The sequence below is a fragment of the Mus caroli genome, chromosome 1, assembly GCF_900094665.2.
Source record: "Mus caroli chromosome 1, CAROLI_EIJ_v1.1, whole genome shotgun sequence".
NCBI lineage: Eukaryota > Metazoa > Chordata > Mammalia > Rodentia > Muridae > Mus > Mus caroli.
Window position 1 is genome coordinate 78,281,722 of NC_034570.1, and position 21,042 is coordinate 78,302,763.

General features: G+C 41.6%; 1 protein-coding gene across 4 annotated transcripts in view; it reads left to right on the plus strand.

The window, feature by feature from the left end:
* The window catches only part of Cab39 (calcium binding protein 39), a 59,868-nt gene that overhangs the window by 19,529 nt on the left and 19,297 nt on the right, over positions 1–21,042 (plus strand). For 3 of the 4 annotated variants that reach the window (XM_021163322.2, XM_021163330.2, XM_029474973.1), the window contains exon 2: positions 5,877–6,033. In XM_021163322.2, coding sequence (XP_021018981.1) covers positions 5,920–6,033 — 114 coding nt within the window. In that variant the 5' untranslated portion in view covers positions 5,877–5,919. Of the gene's footprint in view, positions 1–5,876; positions 6,034–21,042 lie in introns of those variants that run through there. The other variant, XM_029474979.1, reaches the window with a different exon arrangement.

Genomic DNA, 21,042 nt, shown 5'->3' on the forward strand with positions numbered 1-21,042 from the left:
TGTGCCAACGTGTCTGTCCGCATATATGGAGGACAGAGGGCAGTTCTGTTCTACCACCAGCTCAGGTTGTCACTTTGGCAGCAGATGTCTTTACCTGCTGAGATGTCTCATTGTTCTCCCACACACATATACACACCCTAATTTAAATGTACTGTGTGTTGGATCTAAGAAATTTAGTAGAAGTCAATGCTCCTTCCTACAGGCTTGTCCCAAATGGAGCAGATATCAGGTGAGGATGTAGAACACACAGGAAATACTGGAGTTGATGGAATTGCTCAGGACATTTATCAGCTGCATTCTTTGACTATTGAAACTATCAATAAGATTCAAGACTAAATTTAATGCTTATGCTGGTCAGATCACATGTGGAGTTGAGAGTTAAGTTTGATCGACCACACTCAGACAAACAGTTGAAGAACTCCCAATTGTGCCAGCTGCCTCTGTGCTCATTTTTACCAGACTTGAGCTGGATGGACTTTAGAGGAATTCTGTTGCTAGCTTGGCTAAATCTTGTGCAGATAGCATGTGCACACATTCCTGCCTTATTTTGTTTATTTATTTTAGCCCTGGGGTTTGAACCTAGGGCTTCATACAAACCAAACCAGGACACTGACAACGTGCTATACTCCTAGCACCTTGTTTGTTTTTGAGACAAAATTTGTCCTCTAACTTAGGCTGGCTTCAAATTCATGATCTTCCTGTCTCCTTCTGAATGTTGGGGTTACAGGCATGTACATGGTTCTACTGCCTCCTCCTGAGTGTTGGGGTTGTAGGTGTTTGCAGCATACACCCTCCTCAAGGCCTTTGCTATTGGATGTCATTTGTACAGACGTGGATAGAATAAGAGAAAGCCATAGTACTGGGGCTGAGCACTTATGCATACAATATGGGTCTAGCCTAGAAATGACAGAATGAGTGTAACTGAAGCCTAGAGTAAAGTGGGTGAGCCCAGCGAGGAACAGATCACAGGAGCCTTGTAGTCTTGGAGTCAGTTTTACTGAATGAAATGGTAAGTCATTGGGTGGAGATAGAGGTTGAGCAGAGAGGCAACAACTCTTTGTAAACTGTTTATAAGTGGTGCTACATTGTTTTAAATATTCCTGCTACTGTTGCCATTCCTACCAGCTTCCGTTTCTTATCTAGGCTGTAAAATTTTACTATCAAGTCTTTGATTAGCATTGGCCAGCAAAGAAGGAAAGAAGCCCTTCTTCTCACACCCCCCCCCAACGTGTGTGTGTGTGTGTGTGTGTGTGTGTGTGTGTGTGAGCGAGACAGGCAAAGAGGTAATGTGTATGTGTCTCAGAGGGGAGACACACACACACAGAAAGAGAGAGAGAGAGAGAGAGAGAATGAATATGTGTAACAGAGACAGAGAGGTAATGTGCACATGTCTCAGAGGGGAGACACAGAGAGAGAGAGAGACAGTGTGTGTGTGTGTGAGAGAGAGAGAGAGAGACAGTGTGTGTGTGTGTGTGTGTGTGTGTGTGTGTGAGAGAGAGAGAGAGAGAGAAGACATGTCTCAGAGAGGAGACACAGAGAATGAGGGGGAGAGGGAGGAGTATGTGTGTTTGTGCATGCGTGGGGGTGGGGATGGGGTGAGATTGGTGTGGATCTCACTATGCAGGCTGACCTCAGTCTCAAAATCTAATTACATCCACCTCTCACAGTGCTAGAATTAAAGGGTGTGGGCTGCCAAGCTTGGGCCTGAAAGCCCCTGTTAATTACAAAACGCAGTCTACCCAGTGTCTCCTGAGCAGTTGGTATAGTTGGTTTAGAGTTATGCTTCTGGTGGCTTTGGTAATTAACCAAGGCTTCACCTGGCTTCTTAAAAGGTGTTCCTGGTTTAATTTTAATGAGGCTGAGTCATCAGATCTTATATGCAGTTGAGAGGGAAGGGCAGACCTCTCTTCCATCCAAAAGCTGAATGGAGTTTTTTTAGTTACAGCACAAAAGCAAAGTATATACACTCTCACTTTATTGCATTGTTTAGTATCTAGTTATATAGATAATTACCCATTTGGTCTTATTCTGAAATTAGTAGTCATGAATCAATTTAGAAGCAAGGATGGGTAACAATCCCTTTCTATTCAAAATTTTCTATGTGCTTCAAACAGCATCTCAATGTGGTATAAATGAAAATACTTGAAACACAAGTTTTTACTTTGCACATCATGGTTTGGAGAGGTGAGTGAGAGATTAAGAGCATGTGCTGTTCCTTCCAAGGACCAGAGTTCAAGTCCCAGCACAGCATCAGGTGTCTCCTAAGCGCTCATAACTCCATTTCCAGGGCCATCCAATTACCCTTGGCCTCTGTTGCATGTGCATTCATATAATACACCAAGGGATGCATATAATTTACAATAATAAAATATCTACCTCAAATAGCTTAGTACTTAGAAACAGTATCTGCTTATTTGATAATTGTAGAGATTAAATGGCATTAACATGGCAGTGTAGGGTTGGTCTTAAGTGTCAACTGAAAAAATAAACAGGTTTGTATGTACTGGGTTCACACTTTGCTTGACTGCATACTCAATCAGGAACCCTGATGGACCTTGAATGTAATCATCTTAGAGTGTGTGGGCTTTTTGTTCATTTATATGTTTTGTATTTGACCACCAAGTTGATGAGTCAGATTGAATACATGTGTTAATATAGAGTTTTAGGAAGTCAGCTGTCTAGGAATGTGTTGTCATTCCGCAGTTTTCATTATGGTCTCCAAACACACACCCACATCCATGCATACCAGAATTTTGTGTGAAAAGCAGTCACTAGATGCCTTTAGTTTGTAGCATATATTATAACATGAATGGCTGTGTCTTGATACTGACTTCTGTGTCGTCTGACTATTTTTCAGTGTTTATTAGCACTTGGGTGAATAGGAGTCTGGTGCATAAGCCAAAGTGGCACCTGTGATTCTTAACTTTAATGGTGTGGATATCCTGTTAATAAAGTTTTTAAACAGAAGTGACCATTGCTAACATCCTCTGGTCTCCCATCTGTTTTAGAGAAGAAAGTAAGTACCAGTGTAAACAAGCACAAATATAAAAACAAGAAATAAAAAGAATATATTGACCCATAAATAGCTTCTCACTCAGGTTAACCTTCATGTATGTCTGAATTTTGCAGAATGAACAGAAATTTTTCTGTAAAAGCTAGGTGTGTTTGTAAGCGGTGGGCTTGGATATAGCAGCATATAGAAAATGTTCATTATTCTGACTTGCACCCTATCAATGAATGTGGAAATTTACAGGGTCAGGTTTATATGTCTCCCAACCAGAAAGTAGTGCTCTTTTTCCAATGATGGCAGTGCTGTTTTCATCAGTCATTGTGACAACCAGTGTATTTTCATCATCCTTGTCTTACTCTGTACTGCTATGACAAAAGCATAGCTAGCATTAGGTGACAGTTCCCGAGGCTGAATCCCCATGAACAGGTTTCTAGGTTGAACAAGTGGTGAGGTCCATAGCCTCACATAGCAAAAGAAAGGGAGTTCAATCTTGCAGGCCCTATAAAAAAAAAATCAGTCAGCCCACAAGCTTCCATTCTGGTGAAAACCTCTGGTGTACGGGTTGAGATTAAGTTTGCAGCTTATGAATTTTGTATCATGTCCTACAAGTACTACCCCCAGCTTATATAGAGAATGCTGAGTGTCCAGAAGAAAGAATTGCTAGAGTGGCATCTGCTCTCATGGCCAAGTGTTCGGATGGAACGGAACTCTAGGGCTATGGCACTAGAAGCAAGAAGTAGGCTTGGCTGAGTGGTGGCGGCACACCTTTAATCCCAGCATCTAGGAGGTAGAAGCGGGCAGATCTCTCTTGAGTTCAAGGGCAGCAAGTTTCAGGATAGCCATGGATACCCAAAAAAACCTCTCTCGCCGGGCGTGGTGGCGCACGCCTTTAATCCCAGCACTCGGGAGGCAGAGGCAGGCGGATTTCTGAGTTCAAGGCCAGCCTGGTCTACAAAGTGAGTGCCAGGACAGCCAGGGCTACACAGAGAAACCCTGTCTCGAAAAAAAAAAAAAAAACCTCTCTAAAAACAGAAGATGAGTTGAGGCTATCAGCAAATAAAAGGCAAGAGAGATAGGAACCCTGGAGCAAAGACAGTCACGAATTAATTCTAGAAAAAGTAACGAATGTACAAAGAAGGGAAGAAGGTAACTGGTGAAGAACAACGAGACCAAACAAGATGCATTGGGTACCAGTTCCAACTTCAGCTTTCAGTGGTCTAAGTATTTGTTGGAGCATAAAGTGGAGTGTTAAGTTATCCTGCCCCTTTTCAGGTCACTTTTGGCCTCCAGATTCTTAGGATTCAAGCACGTATCACTGATTACTATCACAAATAGGTCTTTATACGTTTACATTAACTTTAGTTTTTAAAACTTATTCACAGTCGTATATAAAGGAGGGGTTTGTGTCACTCGTGAGTAAGTTTCCTGGTGTGATTGGCTCCTTCCTGGAATATCTAGTTGTTGTCTTGAGTACATTTCAGGGACTGCTTACATCAGAGTACATTGGATTCGTTTTTATGTTCCTGTTGGGTAGATCAACTAAGAAGAATGATTATGTCATAAACTTTCCTGAATAAAGGAATTTGATATACATGTTCTCCCTGGCAGCTGTGTTTTGTGTTGTAGCCAACACTCATAGGACCTTTTAAGTCTCCTTTAACCTGGCCCACCTGCACTGGGGAGAGTAGAAAGTCCATAATATAACTCTCTTAAAGGAGATTGATCCAGGGTTGTCAGGGTTCCCTCCAGCTCTGAAATACTCAGATGCTAAGGAAGTGCATGCATGGGTGTTGCAGGAGTGTGTAGGGTCAGCATGAACCCTGGGGTAACAGCATGTTACTAATGCTACGTGGCCTCACTTTTGTCAACTGTAGAATAGACAGTGTCAGTTGGGGTACAGTATTGCAACTAAGGACAAGGTCAGTAGGAATCGGAGCTTGTTTTACCTTAAGCCAGATTGTCAACCTTACTAAATCTCTATAAGGAAGCAGTAATGACTTGCCAGGGTTGTCGGTGGACCTGACAGTAGTGGTTGCTCTGTGAGAGGTCGCCCATGGTGCCCATGTCAGCAGCATCCACATGCACCTGTCTGGTGGGTGGGTAGGGAACAGAAGACTGGGGGGGAAAACAGTGCTTTAAAAATTAAGAGTGTTCAGCTATTGGATGTATCACAGGGCTCCCAATGGAGAAGCTAGAGAAAGTACCCAAGGAGCTAAAGGGATCTGCAACCCTATTGTTGGAACAACATGATGTACTAACCAGAACCCCGGAGCTCTTGTCTCTAGCTGCATATGTATCGAAAGATGGNCTAGTCGGCCATCACTGGAAAGAGAGGCCCATTGGACTTGCAAACTTTATATGCCCCAATATAGGAGAATGCCAGGGCCAAAAGAATGGGAATGGGTGGGTAGGGAAGTGGGGGGCGCTATGGGGGACTTTTGGGATAGCATTGGAAATGTAATTGAGGAAAATATGTAATAAAAAAAATAAAATAAAATAAAATAAAAAAAACAAAAAACAAAAAAAAAATTAAGAGTGTTTCAAAGGGCCTCTCTGTATCAACATTTTTACATATCTTAGTGAGCTTGTCAGATTACTAGAACTTTGGACATCATGTAAAATGTTTTCTTGTGTGTATGGGATTTTGCTTGCATGTGTGTCTATATACTTTGTGTCTGAAGAGGCAAGAACTCATGTCACAGAGTTGTATATGCTGGGAACCAAAGCCCTGTTTTTTGGAACATCAAATGCTCTTAACTGTGAAGATGTCTTTAGCTTCCAATCTGGCTTTCTTCACAGGTTATAATGTAAACGTGTGTCTTTTGTTAGCCCTGTGGTCTCACGTGAGCCTTGTACTGTGTTGCAGGTCAAGCAGGTAGAGTGCCGTGGAAGCCTCTGGTGCTGCCGTCATGCCGTTCCCATTTGGCAAGTCTCACAAATCTCCGGCAGATATTGTGAAGAACTTGAAGGAGAGCATGGCTGTTTTGGAAAAGCAGGACATTTCTGACAAAAAGGCAGAAAAGGTATGCATCTGGACATACTTTAATTCCTTCATTAAGGACCAAATAGACAACTTTTAAAAACTGATAAATTCCCATTTGGATGTAGTTGGGTTGTTGGTGGTGGTGGTGGTTTTGGTTTTTTGTTTGGTTTGGTTTGGTTTTTGGGTTTTGGTTTTAAAATCGGGTCTCATTCCATAGCTCAGGGCGGTATGGAATGTGGGAGTCTTGTGAGAACTGAGATGGGATTGCAGGTGAGAGCCACAGTGCCCAGAGTTCATTATTCCACTCTTGCAGTGCCAGTCACCTGATTCCCGAAAGCAGTGTTTCCATAGCCCAGGCCGGGCATTCCTCACCGCTTCACATGTGTCCTAGGCAAGTGCTCTGCCACATTATACATTACTTTAAACAAAGTTTTGCTTTCCTCTCAATCCACAGCATCTCCATCTACTTAATCACTACAGTCTAAAGCCTGGCTTGGATCTCAACTGGGCCTCACCCAGTTTTCTCAGAAGAATCCTATGTCTTTTGCTTCCTAAAAGGCTGTGAATAAAGCCTGTGAGTTTCATTTTTTTTTCCCTTGGACAGGGTTTCTCTGTGTAGCCCTGGCTGTCCTGGAACTCACTTTGTAGACCAGGCTGGCCTCAAACTCAGAAATCTGCCTGCCTCTGCCTCCCAAGAGCTGGGATTAAAGATGCGCGCCACCACCACCCGGCCGAGTTCCACTTCTTGATGACAATCCTTGTAATCTACCTCATGTATATTAGCAGTTGTTCCAGCATTCATGAAGTCAGATAATCAAATAGACTGTAATGCCTTTTCTTGTTTTTCCATGGATTGGTATTCCCCACATCCATTTCCACTAAAGCCCTATTCATCTTTCAAAATTCTTACCTATATATATTTCCTTTTCTTAGAAAGTATCTCAGGGTCTTCCTTCTATCCTACTCGTGCCCACTAAAACACACCTCCACCGTTTGGGCACTTGCCTTAAAATGTCAGAACTGCCACCATCTTGAGTTTGCTCTCTTGTATTTTGTTCCCCTTGCTAGACTGCGAGCTGGGAGCACTATGTTATTAACTGTCCCCTTTTGCCCTCTAGGATGCCATATGTTAATAGCCTGAATATGAGTGAGTTGTGGCATTGGATCTTTCATCTTCTCTTTAGTTAAGAGATTGTTTTCTTTATAGGGATGAAAGATAGGTTACTTAGCTACTTTGTTTTTTTAAGCAACAATAAGACTTTAAAGTTTATTTTTGTTTTTAGCTATAATATAATCATGGTTTGATTAGATTCTTCCTCTCAAATATTATGCCACAGTATATTGTGGATGCCTTCAGGTGAATTTGTAGAACGTGGGACTGGTTTTTGTGACTGGTTCTTCCTATTCTGAATGGTTCCAAAGTGGATTAGCATTAGCACTTGCTACATCCACATCTGTCCACCCACAATTACCTGTAATTCCAGCTCCAGGGCTTTGATGCCCTCTTCTGGACTCCATGGGTACCTACACTCAACCATGCACACACCCACACATATGCACACATAAGTAAAAACACAAATTCTAAATAGTCCCAGAAATGATGGTTGTGAACCATCATTTCTGTTCTGCTTTCCTCTGTTGCTTTGCCACTGTCTTTCGGTATATGGCTAACTGATCCAGGCTCCTTTTGTTTTCTCATTTTATCTTATATTTCCAATGCCCTTTGAACCAGGAAACTAAACTGATGTAACATTTGTGTCTTTGTCTGTCTGTCTAGTACAACTGGATAAGATAAATCCTAGTGTGTACACAAAATGTAATACTGTCCCAATTTATGAAAGTGGTTCATAAGATGTAAAAGTAGGGAAGCCTAGTCGCAGACAATGGAAACAGGTTTTCCCAGGAACTCCGAGGAGAGAGCAGAACCACAACAACACCTGCAGTTCACAGGCTCTGGCATCAGATGGAAGTAACTGTAGCTATCAAGAAGCAGAACTGACACCTATGGCTGGCACATGAGCTGTCCCCCGATCTAAGGAAGGCAGTGTGAAGGAGAACAGACCCCATAGAGGAGTGATTCATACCATAGGAAGTGCCTCAGTGGCTGCTCCTTCATCCTGAATTGTTTATCATTGAAAGTATGTGTGTCTCTTAAGATGATTTGTTTTTTGCCTGTGCCTAAAGATAACAGTCTATTCCTTAAATTCATTCTGTTCATCAAACTGTGTGTGTGTCTGTGTTAGTTACGCTAGGGATTGAGTCGGGGCTTTGCAAGTGCTAGGCAAGTACCTACCACTGAGCTACTCTGCAGCAGTCTCATCAGACTTACTCCATTTTCAGCACTAGGAATATCAGACAAGGTCTCTTCAAGATAGGGCCTGTGTATCTCTGACCTGGAATGTATTCTGTAGACCAGGCTGGCCTCAAACTTAAATCACCCCCTGCCTCTGCCTCCTGGGTGCTGGGATTAAAAATGTGCACCACTGCCGGGCGTGGTGGCACACGCCTTTAATCCCAGCACTCGGGAGGCAGAGGCAGGCGGATTTCTGAGTTTGAGGCCAGCCTGGTCTACAGAGGGAGTTCCAGGACAGCCAGGGCTATACAGAGAAACCCTGTCTCGAAAAACCAAAAAAAAAAAAAAAAAAAAAGAAAAACCAAAAAATGTGCACCACCACCACCTGGCAGTTTTTAAGTTTTTGTTCACAGGACCCCTTTATACTCTCATAACATTAAGACAAAAACAAAAAACAAAACTTCATGTATGTGGAGTATTTATATTATTCCATTAGAAATTAAAATCAAAGTTTTAAATAATCATTCAAAAGCAACACACATACTCTGGTTTAACAGTAACATTTTTATGGAAAATAACCATATCATCCCAAATGAAAAATTCAGAGAGAAGAGTAGCAGTTTTTAAAACGCTTTACTGTGCTGACAGAAGGCATTGGATCTGCACACCTGGGCTGCCATACATCGTGCTGGTAAAGAGAGGGCTAGGGCAAGAGAGATGCTTTAGCACTTGCTGCTCTTGAAGAGGACCTGGGATCCATTCCCAGGACCCACGGCATCTCAGAACTGTCTGTAATTCCAGTTCCCGAGAACCTGACACCCTCTCCATATCTCTGTTGTGTACTCCTGTATATATATGGTGCATATAAACTCATGCACATATATATTTTTTAAAGAAAGAAAGCTATTTTAATAGCATTTGAGATAATTTTGAAAATTGATACCATATAAAAATTTGATAATTGGCAGTTATGCAGTTTTTAACAGTCATATCTGTAAGGAACCAAACACACTTCCCATCTTTTATACCAAATTGTGTACTAAAAGAACAAAATTTCATAACATTAATGACTTTCTTACTGCTTTCTCATAGGTATTCCTTTCTTCTCTTTCTTTACCTTCTCTCTTAGCTTAGACTGAGAATTGTGATTCTCCACCCTCAAACTCCCTGAGTACTGAGATTATAGGTAGGTGCCATTGTGCACAGTTCTCCTGAGCATCCTTAGGTGAAACCCGCAGGTTTTTTTAAACCAAGTATGTGGTCAGACAGGGTTAAATAACTGCTACTGTAGTGTGTTGGCACTGCCTTATGTTGTGCTGGAGTGTTAGCCCTTTTAGGATAAATAGCAGTGCAGTGAGCACAAGGCAAATGATGTCCTGTCAATGATGTAAAACCCCAGTCTGGAGGAACCCAAGAGCCCACGCTTTACAATGTACTGTGATAGTTCATAAGAATTATGGCAGGAAAGGGACTGGCTTGAGAGGTGGAGAATATCCTAATTCCTGTAACGTTACAGAGAAAACGTAAGAAGGTGGCTTGATGGAGGGACTAGAAGAAAGTGCTGGGATCTGTATCATCTGCTTGACTGGAAGAATAGGGGTTTTTGTTTGAGTCCACGAGCTGTTTTGTTCTCTTAGAGTACAGTTGGAATGCCAGGATCATTTTTGGTGGTAGCACTAGGAGGAAGGCAGCTACTGGCATTCAGTTAGTAAAGCCCAGGATGCTAAAAATAGAACAGCAACAAAAAAGAATTACCCAGCAAAAATGTCATTAGTGCAGAGGCTGAGTACTCCCACTCTCAGTCAGCATCCCACAAGCATGGGCTTACCCTGAGTATAAAACATGGGGATTTCTGAAAAATAAATTTCAGTTCAAGGTGATAGGCTGCGCTGAAGAATTAACTAGTCTAACCAGCCTGGTCTAACTAGTGAGTTTCAGGGCAATCAGATCTACAGAGACAGACTTTGTCTCAAACAAATAAACAAAATGCAAAAGATGATAGGAAAAGTTAGGACTGCTCCATGAGTGGCACATCCGGCCTTCTGTCAGCTGTAGAATGTGTCTGTCTGTATCAGTGTCATCTGTCTGTCTCATTCACTTTAATAGAAGTACAGACTAGTCAGGATTACTTATAGCCTTTGCATCTGCCTCTTCCATTTCTGTAGGATCTTCACCCTAGCTCCCTCTGTGGTTCACATGGGATCTTTTTTCAAGTCTTGGCTCAAATGCCACCTTTTCACTCAGTTTGCCGTTTAAGATGAAGCCCTGCTATTCTGCATTCTGCCTCTTGCTCTCTTTTCTTGTGCAATATATGTAATTGTTTCTTCTTCAGTGAATTATAAGCCTTTCAAAGACAGACCTCAGTAATAACTTGTATTTTTTGAAGATGGATTAGAGAGTACAGTTAATGTGAACTGCTGCTACCTTGCTGTCATGCATCACCAATGACTGCTGAGTGTGAAAAATGTCTACATTGAGTATATATCTAACAGTAAGGAGCTGTAACCAAGCGACAGCTTAGAATGACTGAAGATGACCAAGAGCCATATTTATTTCTCTTTCAACCCTGTCACCCAGAGCTCTGTAACTCACTGCCCAGTTATATGTCTGTCCTGATGGCTGCACTGTTGCTGTGACATAACATCATAACCATGTCAGCTTATAAAGGAAAGCGTTCAGGCTTGTGGTTCTAGAGGGTTCAAGTCTTCAGTGATAGAGTGAAAGCTTGGCAGTGGATGGCTGATGCAGAGAAGACTCAAAATGGCATGAGTGTTTTAAACCTTAAGGACCACCCCCAGTGACACACATCCTCCAACCAGGTCACACATTCCAATGCTTACCAAACAGTTCCACTAAGTAAAGACCAAGTATTCAGATATATCAGCCTTTGGGGGTCATTCTCATTCATACAGTGACAGTGACCATTTCTCCCCCTGTAGTTAAGGATAGTCAGAAAACATTTTCATGATTAGATAATTATGTAGAGTGATATGCCTAATAATAATCAGAGAGTTTAATCACAGGATTCCTGAAATCTTCTACAAAATATAGCCCTCAACTCTGAACTTAACATTGTGGTTAATTTACCTGAGGGGAATCAAAGCTGTAACTAGCAATTTGATTGGCAAGGAGAATAAAAACCTATGGGTGAATGAAATTAGTCACCAAAGAAAAATCAGTTAACACAGAGCTTTAGAGTGTTTAAATACAAACCATATTTACTATGCCAGAGCAACTGGGGCTGCTAAGAGTATGAGATGGTGTAGCCACTTTAGAAGGCAGGCAAGTTCCTAAAGAACTGAATTAAATCAGCTTTGATATAATCATGACACTCCGAAGTATATACCCAAGAAACCATGAAATATATATCCATAAAAGACTTGTCTAAGTGTTTGTAGGAGTTTCATGTGAAATAGCCCAAGTCAGGAAATAACCAAATGCGTGAATAAATCATTTTGGCCGCATTGTTAATAGAACACTATTAACAATAAAAGGATGAACTATATATAACAGTCAAATCTCAAAATACTTATGTTGCTAAAAGTAGCCAGTGTACATGATTTATGCTTTATACAAAACTCTAGAAAATGTAATCAATCTATAGTTGCAGAATTCAGGCTGGTGGTTGCTTTGGAATAGAACTAGAGGGAGAAGAAATCAAGAGAAATGCAGAAGGGTACGTGAGGCGAGTTACAGTAATGATGTCTCTTTTCACTGTCTTGGTGGATACACGCATCAATCAGCAGAGCAAACTGTACACAAGCTGTACTTGGTATGTTGTTGATCAGCAATAACTCAGGAGAGAGGAAGAAGAGATGCTTGTTTCATGCATCAGCGGAGGCAGATGTGTCTTAGGAGTCACATAGATGTGAGGACATGTGTGCCCCAGAATAACTAATGCAATGAAGCACCCAAAGAGAATACCGAGGACAGGTTGCAGTAACAAGTGTATTATTTAAATTCTGTTCCATGTGGGCAAGTCCTTGCTTGAGGTTGTGGAATGATAACTGTGTTGCAAGGAGTAATTAAGCTGACATGGCAGTTCAAAACTACTGTAAGTAAAAAAAAAAGTTAATTGAACCAGGAGTTAGATTTGAGCAGAGTGTCTCTTAAGAATACAGTCTCAGTGTAGTTCCTAAGCAAAATATTTTTAAGGAACCGCCTACTATAAAGCAAGGGTTAAACCTGCTTCACATGTAACAGGAGGTAGAATTGAGACCTATGGGTGGAAGTCCAGTAGGGAATCTACTTTTGTCTTCATAGTAGGTGACATAAAGTCTTCAGAAGCTTCCTGCATCTGGGGCATTGGCATGGGCTTGGTGACCACTTGGTTAAGTGCTACAGAAGGAGCTCTAACTGTACTGTTGGCACATCTTACACCACCACCTTCTGCAAGGTGCTTCACAGAGAGGCCTCTGTTACCACTCTCAAGTGAGGAAAACTGCTTCCTAAGCAACTCATTATATGAGAATGGAATTCACAGTTAGCTATGCCAAGCCATAATAAAAGTGTAATGTACTCCTTCATTTGTAGCCTCCTAGAGTTTTTACTTGTGTTCCACGGTACATAGTTACTGTACTGAGGTTGTGTAGTAGTATACACGTAGGTCAATCCCTTTTTAACTTGGCCACAGCCTTTTATTTTTTATTTTTTTTGTTTTTATTTATTCATTTTACAAAACCCCTTTCTTTAAACAAAAAAAGAAAAAAAATAAAAGGCTTATTATCCTTATTTTCAGGTAAGTGGCAGACCGGACTAGGGTGAAACTTACTCTACCACTAATAGCCTAACAGCTGTGCCATAGTAACAACTATTTTCACATTCACCTGCCATATACAGAGGACAGAGCTACCACCCTCAGTTTATACTCCGTTCTCTTCACCAGCATGGATGCTAGCTAGTGTTCTGGGAGAAGTACAGGTAGGTGCCAGCATATATAAGAGGGGGGAGGGAATATCCTTTTGGTAGCATGGCCACTTAACAGTGACTTGAAGTTAGAGAGATGTTTGACACTAGGAATTACTAACAACAGGTTTTTCTTAGTTCACATTCTTTTAGTTGAGAATAGCCAGACACTTTCTATAATGAATTGGGGAAGGTGAGCTTGAAAAAGCATTCAACACAGGAGTTAATATATTAATTGAGTCTTTTCATCAAATATTTACCACAACTATATTCTTTTTTTTTAATTTTGTCTTTATGTGAGAATAAGCACATTGCCATGGTACACAAGCCTCAGACGTCCTTGTGCACTGTGGGGCCCAGGGCTGCTGCTCAGGGTCTCAGGCTTGCACACAAGCTTCCCTGCCTGAGAGCATCTTACTGATATGTCCACTTTAGATTCCATTCTACAACTTTGTCTTCATATCTTTCTGTATAAAAACTTTGATTCATCTTCCATTTTTAGACAGTCTTACTCTGTGGGGTTAGCTAGCTGTCTTGGAACTTGCTCCTTAGAAAAGGCTGGTCTTGAACATAGACCTGCCTCTGCTTCCTGAGGGCTGGGACTAAAGGGACTCACCCCCACACTCTCCTCTGTTTCACTATAAATATTTGTTTTGAAATTGCTAATTCATAAGAAAGCTTTTTCCTGCTTTTATCCAGTGGACAGTGGCCTTACTCTGTCCTCCCTCTGTCTGCGTGGTGCAGGTGGAGCACTAGCTCTGTGCGATTGACCACAGGGCAGCCTGAGCCACAGCAGCACAGATGAGTGTTACAAGGAGGTCAGGTTTAAGGCACAGAGGCTTTCTGGTTTGGGAGGTCCTGAAACAGACCAGTTGCACCAGGGTTTTAGCTTCTTGAGTTACTTCTCCCCATCATGGACCCATGCGCCCTCAGGTATATTACCCAGGCTGGCCTGAACTCTTGTACCGTTTGCCTTTGCCTCAGACTCCTAACTTATATTTAAGGGGAAAATCTCATAGCTAGGGTGCTACTAGGGGAGGCTGTGCTGGACACAATCATAAAGGCTAAAGAACATCCCTAAGTCCTCCTCTGGGTAGGAAAGAGGTTTTATTCTAATACTGTTTGTTGTGCCAGTGATACACTAGATATGAAAATTGAGATGCTAAGGCCGTCTACATTGACCTAATAACGTAAATATTTTAAAAAATATTTTTAAAATAGCTAATTAAAGTTCTCATTTGGTTGTATGTGGATGCTAGGGAACTCTCGTACTTCAGGAGTCACTTGCCTTCCATCCAAGGGACTTAAGAGACTTGAGCTCTGCTCTTCTACCCCAGAACCTGAATTCCAGGGACCTAACATGCCCAGACTCTGTCCATCACAGGCACTTCTAAGCCCTGGTACATGCAGCTATGTCATAGGTCACTTCTCAGAAGTCCTAAGGAAACAACTAAGACCTTAACCACAGTCTTTTCCTCTTGTCACAGAGTAAGAAATGTAGAACATGGGACTTCATTTTCCAGTCAAATGAGTAGCTTGTCACAAGGGATACTCTTGACTAAGTATTTATAAACAGTTGGCTGCTGTTAATAAAGCGGTCTGCCTATGAAACCCAATATGAGGCTCCCTGGCCACGCCGGAACAGCATCTGTGTCTTAGAACACCATGTCCAGATGATGAGCACTCAAAGAGTGTTCTGCCAACTAACAAAATCATGAGGTCACTATATGTGTAAATTGCTGTCAGACCCTGGAGTGTAGGAAACGGGAAGGGCCAGCCTGCAAGGCTGGCAGCTGAAGAAGGCCTAGCTGCTGCAGCTGGAGCCCACCTGGAAGCAGAGTGTGAACACTCAAGCTTCACCTGGAGCAGAGATGAGGCTCTTCAGGGGTGCAAGATAAAGTATTCTTCACTAATGACACATACATATCTGTCCACCTTCATTTCATAGTTGAGCTCCATTTGTTTGGACTCCATAGGAAAAAAAAATGCACCAAGAAACTTCTGTCGAGCCAGGTGTGGTGGCACATGCCTTTAATCTCAGCACTCAGGAGGTAGAGGCAGGCGGATTTCTGAGTTCGAGGCCAGCCTGCTCTACAAAGTGAGTTCCAGGACAGCCAGGGCTACACAGAGAAACCCTGTCTCAAAAAACCAAAAAAAAAAAAAAAAAAAAAAAAAAAAAAAAAAAAAAAAGAAAAAGAAAGAAACAAAGGAAGGAAGGAAGGAAAAAAGAGAGAAACTTCTGTTGGTGTGCCAGTGGCTTCTTGCTACTTCTGTAACTCTGGCCAATTGGCAGAGTGATGTCAGTTTATACAGACTCAGGTAGTTTTACTAAGACAGACTCACATACTGAGGTGAGAACCATGGAGGACACATGACATTTGGAGGAAGTATGAATAGGACTCAACAGACTGTGAGAGGGGCTTGTTTATAGAACTAACCTTACAACACGTCTTGGTCTCTCGTCTTCCCTAATCTTCACTTTATTGAGAGGCACGACAGAGAACTTCTGGTGTCCTTGACAGTCCTGTTTGGCTGAGGCCTGACTGCTTCTGCTATCCTGACACTACTGAACTAGACTACTGGTATTTGTGAGTGGATTGAGCTGCTGCTGCTACTGCTGCTGCTGCTGCTACTGCCTGGTGAACTAAACTGCTGATTTCCTGAGAATGCAAGAACCATTTCTAAACAGCTCCACCTCCCCTGTGTCCTAATAACCTTTCTTTCCCACTACCTCTGGTGAGTGGTGGGCTAGAAGAGAGGTTAAAAACATTTTAAAACCATCAGTAGTAGTAAGTCTTTAAACAAATTAAAACTTACATGCAGTGTGTGTGTGTGTGTGTGTGTGTGTGTGTGCACTAGTTTGCTTGCTTAGTTGAAAATTGTTCAGGTTAATAGGGATCAGAAATCACACCAGTGTTGAAATAGTTAAAAGACTCTGCCTTTGATCCCAAGTGCATAAATGAATAATCAAACAATAAGTAGATAAATAAATAAGCCATAATTGACAGAACGTTCACACAAGTCTGAAATGGAGTGAATGAAAAGTAAAGAAGCAAACAGTACTCAGTTTGGAATGTTCTCTCAGCGCAGTCACAGTACTCAGTTTGGAATGTTCTTTCAGCGCAGTCGTCTCAAGCTTCCTGCTGGTGTGACCCTTTAATGCAGTCCTCATGGATTGGTGACTCTCCAACCATAAAATTATTTTCATTGCTTCTTCATAACTAATTTTGCTACTGTTATGAATTGTAATATAAATATCTGATATTGAGGATATCTGATATGACCCCTTTAAAAGGGTTTCTGCACCCCCAATGGGATCACAACCACCAATTAAGAACCACTGTTTTAGTCTATGTAGTTACAGGAATTAGGCTGTAAGTTGAGCAAAAGGCACACTTAACCTTTTAACTTACTAGTTTCCCATACAGAGTAATATACAGTGTGGGTGTGCTGTGACTCAAGATTTCCAACACAGGCAGCATGGAACAAACTATTCTTTCCAGCTAGTCAAGCACTAGGCACAGAACTGGTTTTCCTTGGTGTTAGCTTTGGGAGATGTCTGCACTATGACCATATCCACACCAGGATCCAAGTTTAGAGTACTTGGCCCTTAAGTAAAATGGCAGCCTTATTGAATTAGCCAGCCAGTTCACTTCTTTGCTTACACTGTACCTTGGCAAGCAGGCACTGCTGGAGCTGTTGCTTCCCCTCCACTGAACTGCAGTTCCTCTCTCTTCACACGCACTCCCACTCCTGATGTGGGTGATTTTTTTTTTTCTTTGCTCATCATAAAGTCAGGTTGGTTTTTTTCCAGGTACCACATAGAATATATGATTCTTAATTCTGGTAGCCACCATCTTTCCTTTTCAGTAACTGAAATATTAGCTCAGTTATCTTGTGTTGTCTATGTGGTAAACCAGCAGTGCTGGGGGGGGGGGTCTGAATTTGGTGGCTTCTTTCTAGAAGTAAACCAGATGAGTTGCTCCTACATATTCCTGTACCTCCCCCGAACTATTTTGCATAATCTTGTCTGCTTTTGGACTCTTAAGCACTTCTTTTGCCTTCTCAGTGGGGTCTTACAGGGTTGCTCTGCCCTGGAGGCCCTGTATCTACTCTTAAGCTCTCGGTGTAGCGGAGGGGACCAGTAACTGGGAAATTACAAGGAACAGAAGAATCATACTCAACCATGAGAACAGTGTGAGGGAAAACTTAACCATAGGTGAATGTGTGACAGAATTTTACCTAGGAAAGTTTTGAAAAAGCTATTCAGTACTGAAGTCAGCACTGAAGAAAGAAAGGGAGAGTTGGCCATCAGGTGGGTGCAAAGGACACATGAGCATAGGAAACCACATATGTAAGACCTCTGAGATTTTGCACCATTCTAAGAGAAATAAGTAATCATTGGAGCATTTTAAACAGAATCTCTTCATCATTTGGGTTTTGATTGGAAAAGAATGTACAAGTCCGACAGGAATGTAAGGAAGTCAATAGGCTAGGTAGTAATTTTGGCAGAAGTTACAGGACTTGGGTTTTGGCGGCAATGGCAGAGGAGACAGCAGATGGCAGGATCTGGGAGAGTAGAGACAACTTAGCCATTTGCTGGCTCAGAAGGAAAAAGAGCCAATGATGACCCCTGAGTTTCTGAGGGCAACTGTACTTATACCTGATCTGTATGTAAGAAAAAGGAAGAATACCAGGCAGTGGGCAACAACGTGAGCTCTCTTTTAGATAGATTGGGTTTGAAGTAGGTACCATACCATAGACATCTATATACAGACATTTTGTGTAGACTGCTGAAAGACAAAGCCTGGGAGAACTGAAGATAGGCATCTGTGAGGTATCTGCCTTTAGGAGTTAATTAAAGCAGTGGGCATGGATGAGATCACTTAAAGAGAAGCTGCAAAAAAACAAGAGGCAGGAAGGAAAGCCTCACATCTGGCCTTGTGGGTTTAGTTAAGGAGGACCAACTGAAAAGGAGACCAAGAAGCACCCAGAGAGGTGGGAAAGGTAGAAATAAGGACAGGGATGGGTGCAGTAAGCACCAAGTACAAACACTACAGGCGCCCAGGCAGAATAAAGACAGGTAATTGTCTTTAATGGCATGTAAGTCTGTGTCAGCTAGCCAAAAGCAATAAAGTGTGAGGTGCAGGAGCTGTGTGAGAAAGGGAAGGGGACTTGGATTGTGACAAACATGAGTAAATATTCAAGAGACTTAGTTATAGGTAAAGTGTAGCAGAGAGGAATTTGTGATGTCTAGAAAGAGCATATTTGGTTCGTTAAGGGGAACCTTGATCATCTGTAAAAACTGAAAATAGGCTGAGTTGGGATTTGGCTATATGAGAAGAAGAGATAATAATACATGGTTCTCAAGAGGGCAGGAGGGTATCAGAACCCAAAGCAAGTAAGCAGTAAGAGCTGGGTGCATCTAATTCCATTGTCATTGCCTCCCCACCTTTACTGTGGAAGAGCCTGGCTTTCAGCTCAGAAGTAGAATAGCTGCCATTTTGTCCCTTCCTCTCTTGTGTCTTTTAAAGACAGCTTTATTGAATGTACATATCATGCAGTTGACCATTTAAAGTATGTGACTCCATGTCTGTTAGTTTCTGCATGGATAGATGTGACCATAACTTGAGTCAGCTCTAGAACATTTCATCCCCTCACAATGAAGCCTTGCCCTTTAACTGTCCCTCCTTTCAGCACCTGTTGTTGTCAGATGAAAGCATGAGGTTTGATCGGAATTCAAAGATGAAAATCATAAAAATTTCAAAATTGATAAATTAAAATTTCTAAGAGTGTTCAAACTTGAGTTTAACCAGAAAAGCAAAGGAGGGTGAAGGAGATCTGCCATTTAGGATCATGACATAACCACCAGGTAGCACACTTAGAAACCCTATTAAGTCAGTGTCAGATTTTTTTTTCTTGTCAGTGAGAATCACTTGGAATAAAGGAACTGAAAAGGCATTGCATATAAATAGATTATAATAGAATCTATCCCACTTCTATTCTGTCTTGGTCCAGAAAAATTACATTTGGGCCACCTTATTGCATATGAGATTTTGGACTACTGAGAAATCTAAGCCTTATAGACAATAAAGTGTATACTGGACCAGAAAAGGTGAGCTCTACTGCACACAGAGGTCTAAGGGTTTATAGGACTGAGAGGGGGCAAGCCTTACAAATCAGAATAGGTTTGAGATTTTTTTTTTTTTAAGTCAGAGTTGAACTATATAGCCCTAACTGACCTAAGCTTTCTGTGTAGACTAAGCTATCCTGGAACTCAAAAGAGATCTGTCTCCCTCTGCCAGGATTAAAGGCATATACCATTATACCTGGTCAAATGGTTTAATGAAAAGATTTTACTAAATTAACTTGTTTGACTTTTTTTTAATAGTCAGAAAATATGAAATGATGTCATTTTATTTTATCAAGATATTAAACAAAAATCTTTACAAATATGATTTGCAAACCCAAGATTATTAGATCAAAACTAGGTGGTGGTAGCTCACGCCTTTAATCCCAGCAGAGGCAGGCAGATCTCTGAGAGTTCATGACCAGCCTGGTCTACAAAGTGAGTTCCAGAACAGCTAGGACTACATAGACAGAGTGAAACACTGTCTGGTGATTGGGGGGTGTGGGGGTGGGTGGGGGGATATATATATTAGATCATTACTGAAAGATATGATGGGCCCATTTTTGGTTCTTTCCTGCTAGGTATTTTGGTTAGCAATTTAAGCAGGCCGCAGAAGCATAACTAGATATGTGGTTGAAATATAAGAGTAATGTGATTTATTGAATATCCTTTAGAACACAGAAATGTCTGTGCAGCCTAGGTGTTAGGCTGATGGTGAAATACAATTAAAGTGAGGAGTTAGAGTCTTCAGTGTGGTATCATGACTCCAGTTGGCCATAGCACCCATGGAAGACGAAGAGATCCACTCCACTTTAAACTCTTTCTCTTGATTGTCTACACTACTAAGGATGACCTCGGCTGGGTTGGCATGTCCCATATGCAGGATCTTCTTTCTGTATCTGGAGCAGGGTTGGGCATTAGCCTACCTTTCTTGGAACAATAATTGAAAATAAAATTGAAAAGAAGTTTTCTGAAGATATATTTTAAAGGAAGACAGGTGTACTACCTCAAGCAGGAAGAGGTTACTGCTTGGGCCATCAGACAGTATAGGGAGGCCATAGACCCTCCAGTGCAGCAGTGCTAGTGCAGGAGATACTCAAGAAGTTGTGTGACCATTCGGTAAGAAGCTTTGATGGTTGTAAAGGAATTAACATGGGCTGTTAAATTTGTTCTGAATACTGTCATCTGCTGATGTCCTATAGCAGGTCTTCTATATTTTGGCGGGCTAGTTTTTTTGTTTTATTTGCTTGCTTGTTTTCATGAGACAGCTTCACACCGTGTGATAATAAAAGCTGGCCCTAAGTTCACCGTGAAGCTCAAGCTTGTCTTGCCTTGGATCCCAAATGGTGGATCACAAACAGTTTGCTACCACCTTTGCGTGGAGATTTTTTAAAACTGTTTGGTTTAAGACTTAGGTTAATAACATCTTCGTCTTGTACTAGTCTGTCTTGAAGAAATCTGGTACTGCATGCTACACCTTACCCTATATTCCATGACCCTCCTGAGCTACTGTTGCCATGCATTTTCTTGTACATGCAGTAATCTTAGAGTATGCTGTTTTTGCTTTAAAGAGCCAAATTTTCTTTAGTAGTAAAGGAAAACTTTGTTTTTATTCAATTTTTCTCCTTATTTGTATCTTTTAGTTTTAATGCATCTCAAAAACTCTTCATGTTGTCTTATTCTGGGATGGGGGTGGGGGGCATTTTCTTTTGAATCAGGGT